The sequence below is a fragment of the Coffea arabica genome, chromosome 11c, assembly GCF_036785885.1.
Source record: "Coffea arabica cultivar ET-39 chromosome 11c, Coffea Arabica ET-39 HiFi, whole genome shotgun sequence".
Lineage (NCBI taxonomy): Eukaryota > Viridiplantae > Streptophyta > Magnoliopsida > Gentianales > Rubiaceae > Coffea > Coffea arabica.
Window position 1 is genome coordinate 41,755,442 of NC_092330.1, and position 21,361 is coordinate 41,776,802.

The window sequence follows — 21,361 nt, forward strand, 5'->3', positions numbered from 1 at the left end:
ACTATTATAGGAGCTTTTGGTTCAAATCAGTTTCATCCAAACGCATAATTAAATACATAATCATATATAATATATATTTTATAATTATGAATTACTATCAATTTACATATAAATTATTAAAATTTTGTCCCGTAATATGTATAATTATTTTTTATTTTTCCTTTTTTTTTGCTAAAAAATTTCTGAGCAACAAGAGATTTTAGAAAATAGAAATACTTTCTAGAAAGTAGAAACAAGAGATTTTAGCAACATTTCTAGCAACTTCAATATACAACCTAGGCCATAGGCTTTTGCAACTCCGTTTGGATTAGCTGTTTTTGGGGGGATGTTTTTGAAAAATTTTGCTGTAGCGGAGTTTTTAAATTATATTTTGGAATATTTTTAAAAAATATTTTGAGATATTTAAGAGTAGAAGAGTTTCTAAAATATATTTTGAGATATTTTTTAAAATTTTTAAAAAATTTGAGCTGATTTTTAAATTACCTTTTAGAGTACTTTTTAAAACTTTTATTGTATTTGAAAAACAAAAGTTTTTAAAAAAACACTCCTACCCCTTGAATTTCCAAGTAGTTTTTTGCAGAAAAATTTTTTACTTTTTCCACAAATACTTTTCCAATAGATCACATCAAATTGTTACACAAATCTTTCTATAAAACTTCTAAAAATAGCAATTCAAATGAAAATTTTTCTACACGGGTTTTCTTCAATAAATAGAGCTAAATTTCCAATAATACTCCTCAAAAATGCATTTTCCTCGCGTGACCTCTTGAATGCTAAATTGAGCCCATCCATGATCCAACCCTACGGTAAATCAAGTCCTTGTCCCACATTACTACTTTTTATTTCTAATATTTGCTAAGTGCACTGAAATTCATTTCCCAAATTCCATACCCACTAAATTACGAAAGATATATTAACTCAAAAATTACGTGCCTCATAAGTTTCATTTCAAATTATTTTCTTTTGTAAAAAAAAATACTAAGTTTTTGCCATAAGTTTCATTTCAAATCATTTTTTATATCACAATACTATCGATCGACATTGCATTTCGTCTAAATCTATTTTCACTGTATCTTTATCTATTTACACTTCAGGGGCAAACTAGTTTGAACTGGTACTTGCGAGGCCCTGATGCATTAAATATCGAAAAGAGTTCATTCCCACAATTCCTTTAACCGGGTAGGTGCCGTAGGAGTAATCCTCTCAGACCGATCGGGATCTCCCTACTCAAACTCATCTCCCATCCGAGTCAACTCAACCTCTTCCGGTACTTCATTTTCTCCATCAAACTCTGACTCACGCAGGCACGCATACACCCATCTACTGTGTCCAGTTGTTGATCATTAGGGCTTTGATGTTTGATGATTTTTTTTTTTGGAAATTGTGTCTATTTGATCAATTTTATTTTGGAAGTTCGATCCAAGTTTTGGCTTTTATATTTCTTTTTTTTTAATTCTTTTAATTTGGGTTGTTTTTAGGTGGTGGAGTTGAAATTGAGAATTGGGGATTGAGCTGTGTCCAGAGGAAGAGAAAAAGATGAGTGAAGTATTTGAAGGATATGAGAGGCAATATTGTGAGCTCTCTGCAAATTTGTCTAGAAAGTGCAACTCTGCTGCTCTTGCTGATGGAGGTAACAATCGACTATCGCTTGACAACCACTTCTGCTTTTCTTTTTTCTTTTTCCCCTTTCTCTGAAAATTAGTTGATTTATAGATATTCCATTATAATTGATTGAGGCGCTCAAAGGTTTTGGCTTTGATTAGCAAAGAATCTGGGCTCATAAAGAAAAATGTTGCCAGAATTATTTTAAAAATAGGTCCTTTTTCTTTGGTGGGCGCAACTAAAGAGCGAGTTACTCTGTAATTTTGTGAGTGAAAAGACTGGTGCTTAATGGATAATTTGCACCTTTGTTATTGTTGTGCCATTAAGTTACTCCTATTCCTTATCACTCATCCAGTAGGTTGGCTTTTTCTTGGGCAGAGCAAAAGAACCAACAAGTTTCTGACATCAAAGCAGGACTTGATGATGCTGATGTTTTGGTATTTGAAAAGCTTTTGCATTCTGTCTAGCTGATGTTCTTTGCTCTGGCCCATATTTAGTGATTTTTTGCTTCGCCAGATTCGGAAAATGGATCTTGAGGCAAGAAGTCTGCAGCCAAGTTTGAAGGCTACACTGCTTGCTAAGCTCAGAGAATATAAATCTGATTTAAATAAGTTGAAAAGAGAAGTTAAGAAATTAACATCAGCAAATTCTGTCCAAGCTGCCCATGAGGAGCTGTTGGAGGCTGGATTGGCCGATTCGCATATGGTATGTCCTGTTGTAGATACTGTTGCTTTTTATTTGTACCCCAGCTTAGCGCTCCCATACAGGCATACACACTCTCTCCTCCACCCCCCTGGGTGGGGAGGGGGATAAAGAAACAACTATAATAAAGAAAGAGAGGGATTCAGTTTGGTTGCTGGAAGTATTGAGTTTGTCCATATTTTGCTCACTGAAAAAGGTTATTGACTTTTCCCTTACTGATTTATTTATCCATTGACAGCATCCAAATCTTTATGGAGTTGTTGTGGAGAGCTGAATGCATAATGTTTAGATTGCTAAGGTGATTTGATTTTTAAAGCTGGAAGCTCCTCTTTGACTAACTTGAAATGGAAAAAGAAAATGAAATGCCACTTTTTTATGAGATCATAACGTGCCAATGTGAGATTATCAAGGATACCAAAGTAGTTATAAATGTATGTGTTTGTTAACATCATTTTTTGGCGCATTAGTCAAAATCTGGTCATGCGGGATCCATAATGATGTTGGTGAAGAAAAATATGCTATGCTAAGGGCTGGAGAAACAGTAGAGCACTCTGAAAAGGAAAAAAAAAAAAATTTTATGAGTTTACATATTTAAATTAGGAGAATCACCTGTTTTACTGACAAAGGATGTTTAAAGGCTTCTGCAAACCAAAGAGAAAGAGTGATGATGACTACGGAGAGACTGAATCAGTCGAGCGACCGAATCAGAGAAAGCCGGAGAGCAGCTCTGGAGACAGAAGATCTTGGAGTCTCAATCCTCGGGGATTTGCATCAACAACGTGAAACTCTTCTACACTCTAATGCGAAGGCATGTAAATTTGCTGTTGATAAATGACTTGACATATTTGCTTATGCTTGGACTTTTTTATCTCACCTTGAAGCTTGGCGCACTCAAGACCATTTTCACACGTTGCATGCATTTTGCTCTAGATCGCTGCTGCAGGGCTTGTGTCTATCTCCAACTGACGGATTTTTCATTTTGCAGCTTCATGGAGTAGATGATGCCATCGATAAGAGCAAGAAAGTCTTAACTTCTATGTCCAGACGGATAACACGGAATAAGTGGATTCTTGGCTCCATTATTGCAGCCCTCGTCCTGGCCATCCTCGTTATCCTGTATTTCAAGCTATTTCATTAGTTAAACCTTTTGATTCCTTTGGGCTTGTATATAGATTGTATTGCTGACCAATCACTTTGGCATGTATTTACTCGTGTATTTTGGTTCATGTTCCATTATAATTTGCACTTGTGGTTTACCACTCGACAGCACACATTTTCTCTTCAAGGTTACATCGCGCATAACAGGCATGTGTAATCGAAGTACGCCGCGGTTTCTGGTTTTTATCAATGAAATCTAAGCATGATAAGAAAGCGCTTGATCGATCATCAGCCTTCTGGGCTCAAATTCTGGTCTTGCTGGTTAAGAGAAGATGTGGGACAACTGTACTTAGAAATTTGGTGGAAAGACTCCAAAATTTTGTAGGATAAAACCATAAGCAATATCGGCGTATCTTTAAAACGTGCAAGATTGGTCGCTCTCTTTTTTTTTTTTCTTTTTTTTTTTTTGTTGGGCTCTCGTGTCTATTACTATGTTTTATGTGTTTCGTGAAACGAGAAAAAGTGCAGATGAATGAATGAATATTCACGATTCATCCACAGCATGAGCAATTCCACTTAAATTTCTCCTCCTTTAATCAGATCAGAATGAAACTAAAGATCCAAAACTTTTTAAAGAATTTTATGAGGCTGCCAATTTGACTCGTATCTTGTCCCCTTCTTTCTACAACTCCCACTGGACCTACCATCCAAACCAAACCATGAGAAAAATATCTTCCCCGCCTCTCTCGCTCTGACTCTCTGATTCTTCCAACTCTTTCCTTATACTGCATTCCTCCATCATCGTACTACTTCTTCTCCTGCACGCAGAGGATTTCTCTGCCTTTCATCTCCTCAGTTATACGTTCATCGATTTACACTCTCTCAAGACAAGAATAAGAAGAGAATACTATAAAACTATTTTTCACCATATCATATTGGGCACCTTGATGGATTCACTGTCATCAGTGTCACCATCTGTAGTCCTCCCGCCTAGTGGCACCAGCAGCAACCCTTTTCAAAATCATCGGCGGCGAATCAGTTTCTCGTCTCAATTTCTTAAGCCAGGGACTTGTCAGTTTCGTCTCTCGTACAACGATTCTTCTCAAGAATCTAGCAGAGCAAGGAGGAGATGTCATTTCTCGCAGGTGGGGTGTAATATTAGAGGAGAAAAAGAAGATGAAGAGAATAAGAGGAGGGATGAAGAGGTGGAAAGGGCGCTTCACATGGACGGTACAATTCCCGGGAGTTCCAATGAGTTCGTTAAGCAAGTGTCTTCACGCGCCTATGACATGCGTAGACATCTCCAACAATCGTTTGACAGCAGTAGCTATGATGGTACGGTACTCACATCAATGAATCTTTGTCTAGATTTTGGATTCTGTAGAATCTTTCTTTTCCTTTCGTCTTGATTTAGCTTATTTGATCATGGCTCAGACCTGCGTGCGAGCTTTCGTTCAATTTGTGAACTCTACGTGACATGAGTTGGTCGTTTATGTGAACAGGGCCTTGTTGAGTTTATCACGCCATTTGGTGCCTTGTCTTGCATTTGGACACTTATTCTGGTGTTTGACGACATAGTTAACTAGGAGCTGGACTTGTGCGACCGTGTATATATTGGTTGAGAAATATGTTGTAGCAAGGATGTTGCTTCTGAAAATTCGTTTACTTTTATTAGCCATCACATAATGTTTATATTGGAAACTGGCATTCCAGTTGTAAAGGAGCCTGAAACGTTGCGTATAATCATGATTGAGTGATTAGCATCTTTAACATTGCCTGCTAAAGTATAGTTTTATCAAGGGAGAATCAAGGACCAATCCAATTTGTCTCCTGGGATTTTGCTAAAGTTGTGGAACAGAAATAAGCTATATTTCATTCTTGATTTTCTCATTTATTTTTCTGATTTTGATAGTGTAATGACTGAAGGTCAAGAAAAAAATGGGCTTTATTAAGGGAATGATTTGTCAAATACTAGATGTTAAGTGAAATGTTTGGTACTGGTTACTCATAGAGGGAGATGAAATACTACTCTTAACATTGGCTAAGAATTGTGGATTTTGATCCTCCAAATAGAACTTGAATTTTATCTTTCTTACATACATTAGTCAGGACTGTGTAGAACTTTCTAGGCACAGGACATTTTTACTCGCATGAGTGGAAGAAGGGAAGGAATTGGTGTGATTAGTCCTGCTTTCTTTTTCCTTGATTGGGTTTTATCTTTCCATTTTTCGACTTTTTCTCTGAAGGCATCATAAGTTTTCTGCTTTTTGTAGAATGTGTTCCTGCAAGGTTACACGAGTGCTTGACTTTTGTCGCTCCTTTTTCCAGTGTTAGAGGCAAACCCCTGGAGAGAACCTTCCAAACCTGTGTATGTACTAACCCACAGGGAAAACCAGTTATGTACAATGAAAACTCGCAGAAACAGAAGGTGAGTTTCAGCTTTGTATGTTAGTCTTTCTGAATTCTTTCTGTTTGACTTGCTGAAATTCTGTTTTCCCTTGCAGTGAAGTTGAAAGAGAGCTTGGATTGTTGTTTTCAAAAGGGGGCAAGTGGAGAAATCAAGCCAAGCAGTCAGGAAGTGAAACAAAATTTCAGATGCTGGTTGAGGATATCCGGGAGGGTGTGCTTGTGAGTCTTCAAAACTCATCTTTGTTTTTCAAACATTCATGCCCCAAACTTTCGGTCTGAAACAAGAGATTTAAGCTAAGCATTTTATACAAAGTCCTGGAACCCATGCAAGCACCAGAGCATGACCCTGTGGTGTTATGTAGTGTGTTGATGTTGTATGAGATGAAAGGAACATATCAGCAGCATGTTACTGGCTTGTTTTGGGGGAATAGGGAATGGTGTTGATGGTGTTTGTACATCTTTTGCGGTTGCTTTTTTATTTAGGTGTAAATAAGTAGAGACTGAGATTCTGCATTAAATTCTGCCCCACGTTGTTGTAGTTGTTATGTTATACCCAATTGTAGGTCTTGAAATTTAGAAAAATGATTTTGTCAGCCTAAAGATATATGACTCTTTGTTGAAGGTATTTGAAGATCAAACTGAAGCTGCCAATTACTGTGACTTGCTCCAGGGAGGCGGCCAAGATTGTGAAGGCGTGGCAGAGGTAGAAGCCTCATCGGTAAGAAGCACACCAAGACCTGGATTTTAGTCACCGCCGTTATTTCATATTTAACAGGATCTCTCTATACAGGTATTTGATCTCTGTCAAAAAATGAGGGCCCTTGCAGTTCTGTTTCGCCGTGGGATGACCCCTCCTCAACCTGAAAGCTTGAAACTCAACTTGAGGGCACGTAAACGATCCCTTGAAGACCAAGAAGACTTGTGAAATGCTTCGTCTATATAGTATATACTGTAAAAGTAGCTAGATTAACTGGACACAGTAACATCATTTATATCTGCTGCCATACGCGGATTCTTTCTGCATTGCACAAAAAATGCAATCTTTGCAGATAAAGTAACAGATTGAACCATACCTTACAAGTAGAAACTTCCTATTCATCTATTTTGCTCTTTCAGCTGTCTACGAGATATTGGAAACCACTTGGTTGTTTAACAAGGGACTTGACCTGCTGTAAGTTGAACTTGGTTATGGTGCCTCACCCATTTTGAATAGTTTTGTATATTGGGGGAGAGTCCTTTGATTTATCATTTTTTTTTTTTTGTCAAACCTTTGATTTATCATTTGGTTAATTAAAGTTCTCGTGCATGATCATACGGTGATCTCGGTAAGCAACATGTTTCACGGTTGACTCTTCTAAGGATGACTCTGAATCCTCAATATCTGGAACAATGATTGATTTGACCAGTTCCATCTGCTAAAATTTCTTGGCAAATAGACTGCAAGAAAGCCATTTCCTGTCTAAAAATTGAACTACACGAGAGAGTTGTTGGCGTATAACAGTCTTGCTACGGCTATCTGAGTTTCTTGACGAAGTCGGAGTAGATTTTACATCAGCTTCAACCTTCCTTGTGCTTGGGATTTGGGAATGATTCAAGTACCAATATGAATGCGGTTGAACTAAATAAGCATAAATGCCACAAAGACTTAATGACCACTCTACACGGTTGCTTCGCGATTGGGAGAAGTGAGAAAGAAGACCTAGTCTAGACGCTAGAGCAGCCAACATTATGGTTGACTAAGGGAGTATGCCCGTACCAACTTGTATTTGTATGCCACGCACAGCTTTCATCTCTTTCTGGATGAGGGACACTGGCGACAGGTAGAATTGTCTAAGAAACTTGTTGTATATCCCACATCCAGATATTGGCTAATGTATACCGCTTTCGGGTAAGAAAACTAAGGTACTGTTTGGATTGCAATTTTTTGAAATTTTTGTAGAAAATGTACGGTAATGATTTGATTTATGCAAAGTAAAAAGGTGATTGGAAAATATATTCACGGAAAATGTAGAGAATTTTTGATAGAAAATCCATTTACATACTTTTTGTGTACAATTCCAGATTCATCCCCAAGGTAAGGGTTACTCTCATGATTCTTCCTTTGTTTAAAAAGGGTAAAAAAACAGTTCAATGTCAACTGAAAAACAGCATGCTTATCAAGCCTTTTTTTATTCCCCCTTTCTTCAGTAACTTATTGAGGTTCAGAAGGAAACCAGATGCAAAATTTACTACATGGAAATGTAAGTTGGTAACTTTATAAAGGGATAATTTTAGAAACCTCCCTTGAGGTTTCTGACAATTTTACTAGTCTCCTCTAAAGTTTGTAAAATTATATAAATCTCCCCCAAGGTTAAGGTTTTGATAACAAATTGGTCCAATTAGAAAAAAGTGACATTAAAAATGTATGTTAAGGAGAGAGATGAAACTTTTATTTCACAAATATCCCTTATGCATGTGTATAAGTCGTATTAGTAAAAGAATAAAAATAATTAAAAATTAGAAATAATTAATGTACACATTTAACTATTTAAAAAGTTCAAATTTAATAAATTAGACAACAAGCAACAAAACTATATTAATGATTACAAGATTCAACAAAACAGACTAGTCATCTCTTTTAATATGATATTTGCTACAATTCTTGTGATTTTGAACAAAAAAATTTTCGAATTTTGCCTTTCCTTTCCCTCCTTTTAATTTTCTTTGAAATTCTTTAAAATTGTGATAATTGTAAAGTAATTTCATGGAAATAAAGTAGAAAGAAGGGGGAAAAAAAGGCAAAATTTGAAATTTTTTTTGTTTAAGATCACAAGAATTATAACAAACATTACGTCAAAAGAGATGTCTAGTTTGTTTTGCTGAATCTTGTGATCATTAATGTAATTTTGTTTCTTATTTGTATTGCCTAATATATTAATATGAACTTTTTGAGTAGTAAAATATGTGTATTAATTATTTTCATTTTTTTACTAATACAACTTATATACATGCAAAAGGGGTATTTATGAAATAAGAGTTGCATCTCTCTCCTTAACATACTTTTTTAATGTTACCTTTTCTGATTGGACCAATTTGTTATCAAAACCTTAACTTTATGGGAGGTCTGTGTAATTTTGTAAATTTTAGGGAATTTTCCCCTTTATATATGAAACGAGAGAGAAAAAAAGGGAGAGAGATCCCAAAGGGAAGCTAGATTTCTAGAAGCGAGCGGTTCGAATCTCATTCGGGGCAAGCAGTAAAGGTAAAAGACCGTGTTTGCCTGGCCAGATTCTCCCACCCAAAAAGGGTAAAGAAAATGCCGATAAAATTAAATTAGAACTATTGAGGTACTTTCCCGATAGAACAAAAACGTCAATATCCCAGCGGATAAATGAAATGAAAAATAATAAACTGAAAAAAGATTAAAAAGCAGTTAGGCATTAGTTATAGGACGCCCAAACACGCGCATACAGTTGCATACAAATAATTAGAACAGCACTTGAAACACACACTAATTTCACGCAGAGGGGGTAGAGATACCACTTCGATCAGGTCCGATCCGAAATGAGCGGGAGCGAAGGCAGCTCCGACCATTCGGCCGCCGGGGAAGTTCCTGCGGCTGGGACGGCGGCCGTGGGAACCGTTGAGAAGAAGAAGGAAAAGGCCAGAGTAAGTCGAACCTCGATGATACTTTGGCACGCTCACCAGAACGACGCCGCTGCGGTCCGGAAGCTGCTCGAGGAAGATCGGACTTTGGTACAAGCTAAGGATTACGATAACAGGTCTCCGCTCCACGTTGCAGCTCTTCACGGTTGGATCGATGTTGCAAAGACTTTAATCGAGTATGGTGCTGATGTGAACGCTCAAGATCGCTGGAAAAATACGGTACATTTTATCTGTACTCTATGCTATCAAAAAAATTTTTTTTTTTAGTTATGATTTTTAGTGCTAATTTTTTTTCTTTGCTAAATTTGCGCGGAAATGTATCTAGTGCAATTGAAATTGACAATTCTGATGCAGTGTTTTGGGTCTATTATGTTTATATTTGTTTCTTTAGGCAAAAGTAATTGTAGTTTGTGCTTAGATTATTGACTAAATGGTTTGGTTTGGGCAAAGGTGAAACGTTTTTTTCAAGTAGGGGGAGAAGGGATCAGTGGTAATTTATTGACTGCGTTTTGTAAGCTATGTGTATTTAATCAGTGGTTAAGTGTTTGACACTGTAATTGCTGTGCTCTAAAGTGAATCAGGCCAATGAGATTTCATGTTACTAATATTGGACAATTCTTGTTTGCTATGGTCATTTAGAGGTTACTTTTGAAGTCCATGGGCTGTTGCATACGTTATTTTGGTATGTTTACAAAAGGTGAAAGCAAGGTGATACCAGTCTATTTTGCGATTTTTCATGTGGTCAGGAATGTTTGAAAGCTATTATGATTATGGTAACTCAGGCAATTGCTTTACGTCTTCAAGCTTTCTAGCCCTTTATGCTGCAGTTAATAGCAGCTTAGTGGAATTAGAGACATATCTGGAGTCAATTGCGAACTTGTATATGATCTTTTTTGAAAATCATGATTGTGTTATGGAAACAGAAAAAAAGAGATGGATGGTTATATGGTTTTGTGGAGAGTTCACATTGGGATACTTCATCGCTAATACAGGGCATGGTGTTCTATTTACTTGTAGTATCTCATGTGCCTTCTGATTATCTGTTTGAGACACACTTGATTAACATCTTAATCTTGTCAGGAAGCCTTTATCAGCCGTTGTTTGTGTTATTTTTCAGCTTTTCTTCTGAGCTCAATGTTTATGATGGCAGCCTCTAGCTGATGCTGAAGGAGCAAAAAAGCATAGCATGATTGAATTGTTGAAGTCATATGGCGGTTTATCTTATGTAAGTTTTTGATGCTGTCCATGTATTCTCTTCCCTTCTCATCATCATCAGCTACCTATTCTTCTTCTTCTTTTTCTACTCCTCCTCTCCCTTCTTGTTTTAACTCCTAAAACTATGGCTTGTTCCCTTTTTAAGCTATATTATTACATCTGCTCTTCCTGGAAGCAGTTTCTTCCTCTCTATTCTGTTTAATTATCATTTTTACCCTTGCTACACTTCTCATCATTCATGGAAAAATATGATGTGTTGCTTTTTCATGAATTCTTATGGGATGTCTACACATTTGCATACTCAGTTGAAGTATATGATTTTGGACCATTTACTTTGCGTTAGCTGGTTCAGGTTACGAGTATGATGTTGTGAATTTTCCTAATGTGGGTATATTGGTTCTAATGGGTTTAGAATTTCTAAGTGAACATCTAAATGTCAGTCTCATTTTCCTTTGGTTTCGTTCCTCCATATCAAATTTTCAGAGTTGTGATTGAGAGCAATCTTGTTTTGTGCAATGAACATTCTGTTGGGGTTTTGTTATAGAAGTTTAGTTGCTTCCTGTGAGCTTTTTGGGAATACAAGTTCTTTCAAGTTACCTTGCTTGTCGTATAAGCTCAGAAGATGTATTTTGTTCTTCTCTTCCATCTTTGTAAGTTTCTTTCCGATTAATGGGTGGTGTATTTGGAAGGTGACTGTAATATAGCCCACACCAAGTTGAAAGTAGTGAAAGGTACTGATTTGATGCACAATTCAATCAATCTGAATCTTTCAGCTTGTTTTCTCATTTCCGCTTAACAAATGTTTAAAGTTCGAAAGCTACTCCCTGGTTTGCATGTATAGTACTAATATACTGTAGCAAAATTGGCGGAGAAAATTATGTACAGGTTGAAATTTGTGGGGTTTACTTTCAGCTTAAGAGTCTTATAATGGATTTTGCAGGGCCAGAATGGAAGCCATTTTGAACCAAGGCCTGTTCCTCCGCCACTACCAAATAAGTGTGACTGGGAGATTGAACCTTCTGAGTTGGACTTTAAAAATTCAGCTACTATAGGAAAGGTGTGGGTTCAAATGATTCTGTAATCCATTTAACTTTTATGATGAAGTGCTCAGTCCTGCTAAACTGCTTGTATACATGCATTTAGTTGTATGATTGATTTCTTTCTTTTTGTATCTAATATCTTATTGAACTAATGTGATTTGACATTCATACTGGTTTCAAGATAACTCACTAATTGAATGATCACTCATAACTGATGGTCAGGAGAGAGAGAGAGAGAGAGTGTGTTGTGATCACTCAATGCTGATCACATGCTTTAGGCAGGAAAGAGTTGTTAACAGTCATTCTTAAAGAGTTAAATCTACTTTATTTAAAATAATAAAAAAAAAAGAGAAGAGACTTAATTCCATTTCCTCCAATTATATGCAGTAGCCTTTAGTTTGAGGTACATGTTCTCCTGTACTTTTCTGTTTGTCTGATTGCTAACAAACTTGAGGGATGATGATCGAATCATCTTACTTAGCTTTTGGCATTTTTTGCCTTTGCTAATTTTTTCTCTTGGACGGGGGTTGTTTGGGGGAGAATAGCGGGGGCAAAACAGATACAGGTCACCAATTCCTTTTGCTTTAAGTAGCTCATGTCTTGTTGTAGATAGTTCAATGAAATGCATCTTATGCTGCTTATAATTGACTGTTAGGAAATATGCTAATGTTAATTTGCTACTTTGTTGATATTGAAAAGTTCATTTCTGATTAATGAGAAATCCTTAGGGGTCCTTTGGGGAGATACTAAAAGCCTGTTGGCGTGGAACACCCGTAGCTGTTAAACGAATTCTTCCAAACCTCTCAGATGATAGATTGGTGATGTAAGTTTCTCAACTGCAAGGTCAATTGTAACATTTTTGCCATAAAGGTATTTTAATCTGCTTAAGTTGTATGATAGTCAATTTGTTATTAAGTTCTTCTGATTCTTTCTCAGTGAATGTGTGCTTGATTAATTATCTAAGATGAATCATACCTCGACTCAAGAAGCATTTTTTTGTTTTATTTTAGATTTTTTTAGTAACATGAGTCTCTTTAAACCTCATGAAGGATAATGGCTATGGGGTAGAGGTGTCCTATGCCGGTTTGGCTTAGTTTTAAGATCTTAACAATCCAGGCTATTTCATTGATTGGTAATGCTAATTGGTTTTGCCTCGGTTACTTCTCTTTAGTGGAACAAAGGTAAAGACTTCATTTTTTTTTTCTTGGAAACCCTTTCCAATAACTTTATACAGAAGTGCAGCTTGTAAATTATGGAAGTTGTTCAATTATAAGTGAATAAAGCTGGCTGCAGTTTAAACTTGTTGATAAGTTTCCGATTTCATCATTCTATCAGATGTTACCATGCTTTTTCTTGGCCCATTAAAAGAGTTTTTGTTGGCACCTTTGGGTGAAATTCTGAATATCCTGAATCACTTAAAAGTATTTTTCAATCAACTCAATTTATATAATTTCTAGTTTCACAGTAGCTGTAACAGCAAAACCTGCTGATGCTTTGGTTGTTTCAGCCTATATTAAAAGTTATTTTTTTTTTATTCTCGATGCAGTCAGGATTTCAGGCATGAGGTAAACTTGCTAGTAAAACTTCGGCATCCAAATATAGTTCAGTTCCTTGGAGCTGTTACTGAAAGGAAGCCATTAATGCTCATTACTGAATATTTAAGGGGGGTAAGTGAATGAGTACATCATCTTGTATTGATGAACTTTTCCACATCAAGGGGTTAACTATCAGCGTCATGTTTTCCTCTAGGGAGATCTACACCAGTACCTGAAGGAAAAAGGTGCACTTAGTCCGTCAATAGCAGTCAATTTTGCATTAGATATTGCCAGGTATTTCAACTTTGTTGTTCTTTTCTTTTTACCTTCAGCGGAGAGCTTCAGACTAAAGTAGCTATAAATTCCCATTTTCATGTGTAGATGATCTTGTGGAAGTTGGATTCTCTGCTTGCCTTGTTAATTGGAAATCTTGCTTCCAGGAATTTGAAACTATTCTTGCAATACTGAGTAGCTACTATAGATTAGCCTTACATTTATTTTCTATCGTCAAACTTTGTCTAGGATTGAAGTCTTGTGCTGAGAAGCAATAGAAAAGGATGTCTGGATGTGTCATGTTTGCTGGATTGGAAAAAGTAGAGAAGTTGATTTGCTTATGGACTTAGAAGAAGTTTAACTTATTCTGGTTATGGAGTGAGGTTGGGGATAGGGTTCAGTTTGCAATTGAATTCCTTCTAGCACTGCAGCAAAGTAGTCTGGCAGTTAACATGTAGATACTTTGGGTGTTTGTTACGATACGCACAGCCTATTGTACTCTTAAGAACATTAATGCGCTATCTGTCAGTAGCTAATGAGGTGTAGTGAGTTCTCTGTGTTTCTCAGTTTGTTCAATGCAAACGTTATGATATCATCGTCAGAAAAAAGCATTCTCAGATTGACACCAGGCAGTGTAATAATTTTTTGTGTAATATTTTGATGCGTTTTATAAATCATGTGGGCAGAGGCATGGCTTATCTTCACAATGAACCAAATGTCGTGATTCACAGAGATCTAAAGCCAAGGTGACTCTATTTATCTAGTTTCATATTTACATATACATATTTTGTTTGCCAATTAGTGAGCTTCTGCACCTTGCAAAGTGTCTCTTGCGTTGAAGCCCATCTTTCCATTTGGCTTTTTCGATTTAAATCACAAAGAGCTGCCTGCTGAATTTTCTTTTCAGGAATGTTCTGCTTGTGAACTCTAGTGCAGACCATTTAAAAGTTGGAGACTTTGGCTTAAGTAAACTCATCAGGGTTCAAAATTCACATGATGTGTACAAAATGACTGGAGAGACCGGAAGTTGTAAGTACCATTTTAAGTCTCTCAACGTGACAAGTTCATCTATGGATAAAGTATTATCTAATTTCTTTTTTGTGTAAACAGATCGGTACATGGCTCCTGAAGTATTCAAGCACCGAAAGTATGATAAGAAGGTTGATGTGTTCTCCTTTGCTATGATACTATATGAGGTAACTTCTGTTCATTATCTTATCCAGAAAAATACTCATGCAACATACGCATCTATAATAGATTGAGTAGTGTGCTTGACGAATGTTGCAGATGCTTGAGGGTGACCCACCACTTTCACATTATGAACCGTATGATGCTGCTAAGTATGTTGCAGAAGGACACAGACCTATGTTTAGGTCAAAGGGCTTTACTCCTGAATTGAGAGAGTAAGTAAACTCTGCGACTCTTGGTGTTGGGGATGTTTTAACTTTAGTGTATCATGAAGTTTCTTTAGCATTAGGGATGCTGCATTTGGATGGCGTTGTTTTTCTTTTGGTTCCTTATATCTGTTGTATTATCTTTGCTCAGGTTGGTTGAGCAATGCTGGGCAGCAGATATGAATCAGAGACCCTCTTTCTTGGAAATTCTGAAGAGGCTGGAAAAAATTAAGGATAATCTGCCTACGGATCATCACTGGCACCTCTTCACTTCGTAGCATCCTATCCTAAAAGATAATTGGATGTGAAAATCACAAATTTTATCAGCGAGCTTCCCAGTTCACCCCACACATGCAATCACGCAGAAGGGGTTGTGAATGGACTTAACGAGGTTTCAGGAGTTCTGCTGTCACCAATTCTTTTCCATACTGTGGATTTTGGTTTTGGGAGATGGACATCTTCGCTAGATATCTGAATTAATATAGTTGCAAATCTGAACTTGGTCTGGAAATATTCTAAGCTAGCTTGGTGAAAGTAACATCTTGTATGCTATACTTTGGTCTGATTTCTTAAGCCAGTGTTTGTTATAAATTGTGGTTGTAGATGATCAAAGCATGCATGTAGGCATTGTTCTTGTCTCCCCCTCCTTTCTTTCAACTCTTGTGCAAAACAGAATTGTAATGTAATCTGCAAAAATAGTTTGAATGTTATTTTTGTTGTTATGTTGTCGTTTTGTAATGTAGTTTACACATGCTTGATCGCGACGCGTGACGATGGGTGCCTTGCATAAATAAGCAACAAGATGTAATTCACGAGACAAAAACAGGAAAACGGCCCTATTTGCCCGTGCAACATCTGTATTTTGAAGATTATTGAGGATCCAACATCTCGTCATATCAATTCATAGCGTTCCTGTTTTCAACATGTCCAAAATTGTACACGAACAAGTTTAGTTTGCAACTAAAAAGCGCCTATAAAAAACATTATATTAGCTTCTTCTTCTCAAAGAACGTCTTCAGATGCCATAACTGCAATCCTCCAACGGACAAGGCAATAACAATTGAGAGAAGACTCAACCAACCCATCTTCGCGTTGGTAGATCTGTTAAGCTCCTGCATCTCTTCTTCCCTGAAACAAGTATAAGATGACTGTCAGGACATAAAAACATTTTTGAGCAGAGATAATGACGATATGAACACACCACTATGAGAAATATTTTACATTGACGTTAATGAGAATATGTAAACCCACCTTTCTCGCAGGTAGAACATCTCGTCATGAATGGATTGAACAGTATCAAACATTTTCTTCAGCTCTAACTCCATTAACTGGCATTGGAAGGAAGAAAAATGAAAATCATTATGCATAATATCCATAGTAGCATGTGAGTTCTGTTTACAAGTGTTGCTATGCAAGTACATGCAATATTCTTCAAACAAAATTATCTTCAAATCATCCAAAATTCTCAAACCACTACTTAAACAACCTAAAAATCTCTACAGAAAAAAAAAATTCTCTAATTGCTAACCAAGTGACATACTAGGGCCATAGGTCATGAAAGAGGTTGTCCCCATCAGGGGCCATTGCAAGGGCAAAGAGAGCGATCAAAGTAGTTGCAGATGATAGAGAAATTATAACCAATCAAATCATGAACGCAGACTATACAGAACCGCTAGTCAATATTCTCATCCAAAAGAAAATTTAAAATTGCACCAAGTTAGTCGCGACATCTAAAAAGCATTTTATCCCTAGAAAGTGCCATGTAAAAAAAGACACCGAAACTCCTCGTTTACAGGATAGGGCAGGCAGGGAAAACAAAAATACCTCAAATACGAGGTACTGCTAATTCCAGCTATTATATCTTAAAGAACTTATTTCTGGGCACACCATATACCCAATATGATCAATGTTAAACTCCACAAGTGAACAGTACTACCCTAGTATTGACACGACTGCAGCACGTAAAGGTGCATATTTTTCTTTGCCTTTATGTCATTCTCAATCTGGTAACAGCTTGCGACTAGATTAAAGACGAGCCCTTGTATGACATCACAAAGAAAATCAATCAGGGGTACAAATTGAAGAATGCTCAGAAGAGTTGGTTTAAGAGAGGTATTCTTTATGGGTGTGCACCTCTATGTTTATATGGAAGGTCAGGGGGGATTACTTGGCATGTATCAAAACACGGTTCAAAAACATTTGGAAGTTAAAGAATACTGGAACAGTAAAATTATTTCTAAAAGAGGAATATTCACTTTTCAATCATCTCTCCTTAAAAATTTACAGTATCTTAAAGATACACAAAGCCTCATGTAAATTACTGCATGATAATCATTTATTTGTTAGCAAACGAAACCAGTTTACAATATTTTTTCTATTATGCTTCTTTGAAAGTAGGGGACTCCATTGGATAATTAATAAAGTGAACACCTTTTGTGTGTTCACAATACTTTTTTTAAAATTTTCTTTTATTTTAGCAGAGGATAGTGGGATTTAAGAAGCAGGAAGGAATGGGATTATGCATAAATGTTGTTTACAACACTGACCCAACATTTATGCATAAAACTCTGTCTCTGTGTCTACCACACCCAGTTACTGCTTTGTTCCTTTGCCAATGATCAAAGATCTTAACAGAAAAGGCTATTCTCAAATTCATCATTATCTAGTCCATACGTAAATGGACGCCACTTTTTTAAACAAAAGCCACCTCCAACAGGGAAGCTATACTCTCCCACTGAAGGACTTGTAAGCTGTTACTTTCCTTGATGATGAGGTGCGACAAAGGTGTTCGAAACTTGCAGTAACAAATGCACTAGATTTACCAACACAAAAGCAAACACAAGCCAAGGAGAATCTTAGGAAAACATCTGCTTGCTTCCTCAATTCCCTCAGGAAAAAAAATCATGGCCACTGGCAAAAAACAGTCCAAGCGAATGATCCAAGTACAATACTTCATTAGGCATGAAACATGGCTCAAATACAATTCAAGACTATTAAATCCCCCACTCATGTTATCAATACAAAAGAAAAAGCACTTTTGTAAATCTGATACTTACTTCAACAGAACCTTTCTTCGCAACATTTGACCAGTCCTTCGCTGCGACACCAGACTTCCAATCAAAATCAACGGTGAGCGTAACAGCAGGCTTGTGATCAGCTGCAAAAAAGCAAGCCATGTAATCCCCAGCCTCTGCAGTCTGAAATGCAAACTGCCCTGTATTGACATGGTCCGCATAGTGGTAGTTATTCCCATAACCTGATGTAACCTGTATCAAACAACCAGAAAAATACATCAAAGAAATTTAAAAACAAAAAAAAAAAGACCTTGATGTCCACTTAAACACAATATTTAATACTAGAGGCAACGGAATCTTTGGACAGAACCCATCATAGTCTTCGTTCAGTAACCCATCAAAATCCATCAAAATCAAATCTTTAACCAGCCAAACACAAATGCTGAATAAAACAACAATCAAATTCACTAAATCCCTTGCTTTCTTCGCATAAAAAATAGCAAAGAAAAAAATAAATTCAGCTATACTAATCAACCAACTAGCCTAAAGCCTTTAAACATATATGCAGCAAATATTGAAAAATATAAACAAGCATGTGAAACACATAATTAAACCGAAACAGACAAAAATAAATAAAACCCAGAAAAAATAGGACTTTGATAAATTACCCTAACGGTGACTTTATGAGAATCAGGTAAGGGCTGGCCTTCATTTGGGTTAACAATATGATATTTGCCGACGGTCATGGCGTTTGACTGAATATCTTCAGCTATGCATTTAGTATGACCCGAATCCAGATCGAATCGGATTGATTGAACCGGAGTTGAGATAATAGTCAGGACTAATAGGAATATACAAAAATTAAATCTTTGAGGATAACTACAAAGCTCCATATCTTTTGATCAATTCTAATAAGGTCAATTCAGATTCCAGTTGATAAAGCAGGATTTGGGAAGAGAAAGATTTGTGATTGTGGTGGGGGGGCTCGATGAAGACGAAGATGATGAAAATTATTGGGCTGAAAATAAAAAGGAAAAATTTTGATTAGGATTGGAGAAAGAGGAGAAATCGCATAGACAGAGAAAGGCAGGAACTGGGCTGGTGAAGGCTTGTAGCAAAGATCAGATTCGGCCTTAATTCAACATTTACTTGATATTTCTTTCGTTCTCAGATTTATCTTAAAAACGGGTTAAGTAGATTCGTTTTATAGTAAAAACGGGTACATTACCTTCGCCCACATCCCACAAGAGGGAAAGCGCAGAGTGTGGACCAAATTCGGAACTGATGCCCGAAAGACAAAAGCAGTAAAGTAGGAAAGACTGAATAAGGATGAGTTTGATGCAATTGAAATCTGAAGTTTGAAATCTAAAATTTAAATATATTAAGTTATTGAATTATTTAATATTAAATTTAATACATTTGAGTGCATATTATATTCAATAATTAGTGAATAGTTTATCACTTAATTTTATGAATAAGTTTTGTCTAGAAAATTTAGTGCCATTTAATTAATTCAAATGTTTAATTTTTTGTTATCAAACAGTTTGAATATGTTAATATCTGAATCCATTAAATTTAAACGATGAATTGAGTTATCAAACATGGTCTAAGTAGAGTTAATTAACAGACAAACAAAGGCTTGAATTGATGGTTACCTCTTTTCTCTCCTTATGGGTTTGTTTGAATTGTAGATTATTTACAAGTAAAAGTGTTATATTATATTTTTCAAAAAAATATCTCAAATAATCTAATACCATGAGGCAAAAATGATGGGAGGTTAAAACAAGGAACGCTTCGGACCCCGACCTTTTTCCCCTGTCATCAAACATTTTTATAAAGAAAGATTTAGAGAGAAATAAAACAGAAACGTGACATTCATGTGGTACGTAGCTAGACATTAAGCCACTTGAAAGAAAAAGTCTCATATTAGTAGGATTTAGATAGAGTATTATTTGAAATAATTATTGTAACACTTTTTGTAATGTGATATTTATGAAATAAAAAAAAATATTGAAAATATAAAAGAATTGGTTAAAAAATCTATTTATGATACAAGCGAAATATGATTTGAAATAATGAGATATCCAAACCGATTGAGTCTGCAGCCTTTTTTTTTTTTTATTTTTTTAATTTAATTTCATGTTCTTATTCATAAGAGTGAACAAGATAAATGCTTATACCATGGGGGAAACGTCAACTGCAAATTCAGCCCAAATCCATGTATTTATAGTTGCTTCCTCGAATATGAAGATCGACTGACCTCAACTCAAAACCAAATGCCACCTCCGCCAGTGTGATATATCTACTGAACTTTTCAAGTTTGCAGGCGCAAATAAAATTTAGACATTTGCTGATTATTATGGTTGCAATAGCAGTATTAGTCTATTAGTTAATATGTCTAAAGAAATGTCAAAATGCGATCCCTGTTTACTCTCCTCTTGTTCAAGAGATGCATAGGCTATAGGAAAAAAGAGAGATGTATAGACTATAAAAAATTCATTTAAAAATTCTAGTACTTGTTTTATTGACCAAAAAGATAATAAAAATTTTGTTGACAAAAGAATAACGAATAAGCAGAAGGTAAAAGGCTTACCTTTCTTTCTCTCATCTCCAAGATGGGGAGGCTTATTTTCCCAGCTATCTATTTGTCAGTGTTAGATTAATAAAATAATTTCTCCTTTTTCTTTGGAAGAGTAGGGATAAGACTAGAGAAAAAGTAGAAAAAAAAATTGTAATTACCCTATCAAATTCAAATCTTTGTACAATTCTCTAATGCTTGAAAGGATAACAATTTTTAAGGATGAAAACAGTTTACTTTAGCTTTTAGCTGCTCCAAAAAAAAAAAAATACTTTAGCTTGTAGCCGAAAAATAGTTTCTAACACAACGTCATTGATAAGTCCAAAATCATAGAATTAATTTATTTTTGTACGTGTTTATTTAACAAGAATAAAAATTTCAACAGTTTCGTTCTTTCTAAAATGGTCAATCTCTATCTTTGAAAGCCAGATGCTGCAAATTCTTTGGGCCACAGAGTTGAAACTAAGGAAAACATTCCACTTATATAAAACTTTCTATAGAAAATGTCCCATACATAACTAGGGATGACAGCTACTTTAGTGTCGAAATCTTCTGATCAAGAAATGGTAACAAAGAAATGAAAGTTTGACGCATCAAAGAGCCCTTTGCCCAATTAATATTATTGTTAAATCATTAATTATGTCGGTTGAGGACTTGAGGGGTGTGTAGACTCTCAGCAGTTGCAAATATAATTAACTATACGGTAAAAAATAAAAAAATCCCCATGATAAACCTAATATACAGAGAAACCTCCCGTGGTTTTAAAACATACAACACGACATCCTATACTTTAAATTAAATTGTAAAGGTGACGGAATCCGTTAAATTTAACGGAAATGGACGAAATGACCAAAAT

General features: G+C 36.0%; 4 protein-coding genes across 8 annotated transcripts; 3 read left to right on the forward strand and 1 right to left on the reverse strand.

Moving 5' to 3' along the window:
* Positions 1-1,109: 1,109 nt before the first annotated feature.
* LOC113717187 (vesicle transport v-SNARE 12) lies at positions 1,110-3,573 on the forward strand. 2 transcript variants are annotated; one of them, XM_027241888.2, is made up of 6 exons: positions 1,110-1,267; positions 1,479-1,630; positions 1,981-2,039; positions 2,119-2,307; positions 2,942-3,112; positions 3,290-3,573. In XM_027241888.2, the coding sequence occupies exons 2-6, from the start codon at positions 1,537-1,539 to the stop codon at positions 3,440-3,442; spliced, it is 666 nt and encodes a 221-aa protein (XP_027097689.2). In that variant the 5' UTR covers positions 1,110-1,267; positions 1,479-1,536; the 3' UTR covers positions 3,443-3,573. The 2 variants fall into 2 exon arrangements, with proteins under 2 accessions (XP_027097689.2, XP_027097688.2); XM_027241887.2 differs by having other exon boundaries at positions 1,147-1,304.
* A 464-nt stretch (positions 3,574-4,037) lies between these two features.
* LOC113716341 (uncharacterized) lies at positions 4,038-7,056 on the forward strand. The gene is made up of 5 exons (XM_027240639.2): positions 4,038-4,737; positions 5,731-5,830; positions 5,907-6,030; positions 6,434-6,529; positions 6,602-7,056. Exons 1-5 carry the CDS (start codon positions 4,350-4,352, stop codon positions 6,734-6,736), a joined length of 843 nt encoding a protein of 280 aa, XP_027096440.2. The 5' UTR covers positions 4,038-4,349; the 3' UTR covers positions 6,737-7,056.
* A 2,181-nt stretch (positions 7,057-9,237) lies between these two features.
* Positions 9,238-15,635, forward strand: LOC113715599 (serine/threonine-protein kinase VIK). 4 transcript variants are annotated; one of them, XM_027239840.2, is made up of 11 exons: positions 9,239-9,675; positions 10,607-10,681; positions 11,612-11,728; positions 12,440-12,534; positions 13,258-13,378; positions 13,461-13,540; positions 14,206-14,265; positions 14,427-14,548; positions 14,630-14,715; positions 14,807-14,922; positions 15,065-15,635. In XM_027239840.2, the coding sequence occupies exons 1-11, from the start codon at positions 9,355-9,357 to the stop codon at positions 15,189-15,191; spliced, it is 1,320 nt and encodes a 439-aa protein (XP_027095641.1). In that variant the 5' UTR covers positions 9,239-9,354; the 3' UTR covers positions 15,192-15,635. The 4 variants fall into 4 exon arrangements, with proteins under 4 accessions (XP_071927553.1, XP_071927554.1, XP_027095641.1 ...); XM_072071454.1 differs by having other exon boundaries at positions 9,301-9,675; positions 10,574-10,681; XM_072071452.1 differs by lacking the exon at positions 11,612-11,728 and having other exon boundaries at positions 9,238-9,675.
* A 103-nt stretch (positions 15,636-15,738) lies between these two features.
* Positions 15,739-19,122, reverse strand: LOC140017087 (transmembrane emp24 domain-containing protein p24delta9-like). The gene is made up of 4 exons (XM_072071455.1): positions 18,596-19,122; positions 17,970-18,179; positions 16,165-16,241; positions 15,739-16,041 (listed from the first exon to the last, which is right to left on the reverse strand). Exons 1-4 carry the CDS (start codon positions 18,818-18,820, stop codon positions 15,897-15,899), a joined length of 657 nt encoding a protein of 218 aa, XP_071927556.1. The 5' UTR covers positions 18,821-19,122; the 3' UTR covers positions 15,739-15,896.
* Between the last annotated feature and the right edge of the window lie 2,239 nt (positions 19,123-21,361).

Excerpts from the sequence above, each read along its gene's own strand:
- LOC113717187 (XM_027241888.2), top strand. The coding sequence starts at position 1,537 with ATGAGTGAAGTATTTGAAGGATATGAGAGGCAATATTGTGAGCTCTCT. Across the intron at positions 2,040-2,118 it reads TTGATGATGCTGATGTTTTG|ATTCGGAAAATGGATCTTGA; the intron begins GTATTTGAAAAG and ends TTGCTTCGCCAG. Across the intron at positions 2,308-2,941 it reads GATTGGCCGATTCGCATATG|GCTTCTGCAAACCAAAGAGA; the intron begins GTATGTCCTGTT and ends GGATGTTTAAAG.
- LOC113715599 (XM_027239840.2), top strand. The coding sequence starts at position 9,355 with ATGAGCGGGAGCGAAGGCAGCTCCGACCATTCGGCCGCCGGGGAAGTT. Across the intron at positions 9,676-10,606 it reads AAGATCGCTGGAAAAATACG|CCTCTAGCTGATGCTGAAGG; the intron begins GTACATTTTATC and ends TTATGATGGCAG. Across the intron at positions 10,682-11,611 it reads CATATGGCGGTTTATCTTAT|GGCCAGAATGGAAGCCATTT; the intron begins GTAAGTTTTTGA and ends TGGATTTTGCAG.
- LOC140017087 (XM_072071455.1), bottom strand. The coding sequence starts at position 18,820 with ATGGAGCTTTGTAGTTATCCTCAAAGATTTAATTTTTGTATATTCCTA. Across the intron at positions 18,180-18,595 it reads CTCATAAAGTCACCGTTAGG|GTTACATCAGGTTATGGGAA; the intron begins GTAATTTATCAA and ends TGTTTGATACAG. Across the intron at positions 16,042-16,164 it reads ATGTTCTACCTGCGAGAAAG|GGAAGAAGAGATGCAGGAGC; the intron begins GTGGGTTTACAT and ends TACTTGTTTCAG.
- LOC113716341 (XM_027240639.2), top strand. The coding sequence starts at position 4,350 with ATGGATTCACTGTCATCAGTGTCACCATCTGTAGTCCTCCCGCCTAGT. Across the intron at positions 6,031-6,433 it reads ATATCCGGGAGGGTGTGCTT|GTATTTGAAGATCAAACTGA; the intron begins GTGAGTCTTCAA and ends TCTTTGTTGAAG. Across the intron at positions 6,530-6,601 it reads CAGAGGTAGAAGCCTCATCG|GTATTTGATCTCTGTCAAAA; the intron begins GTAAGAAGCACA and ends CTCTCTATACAG.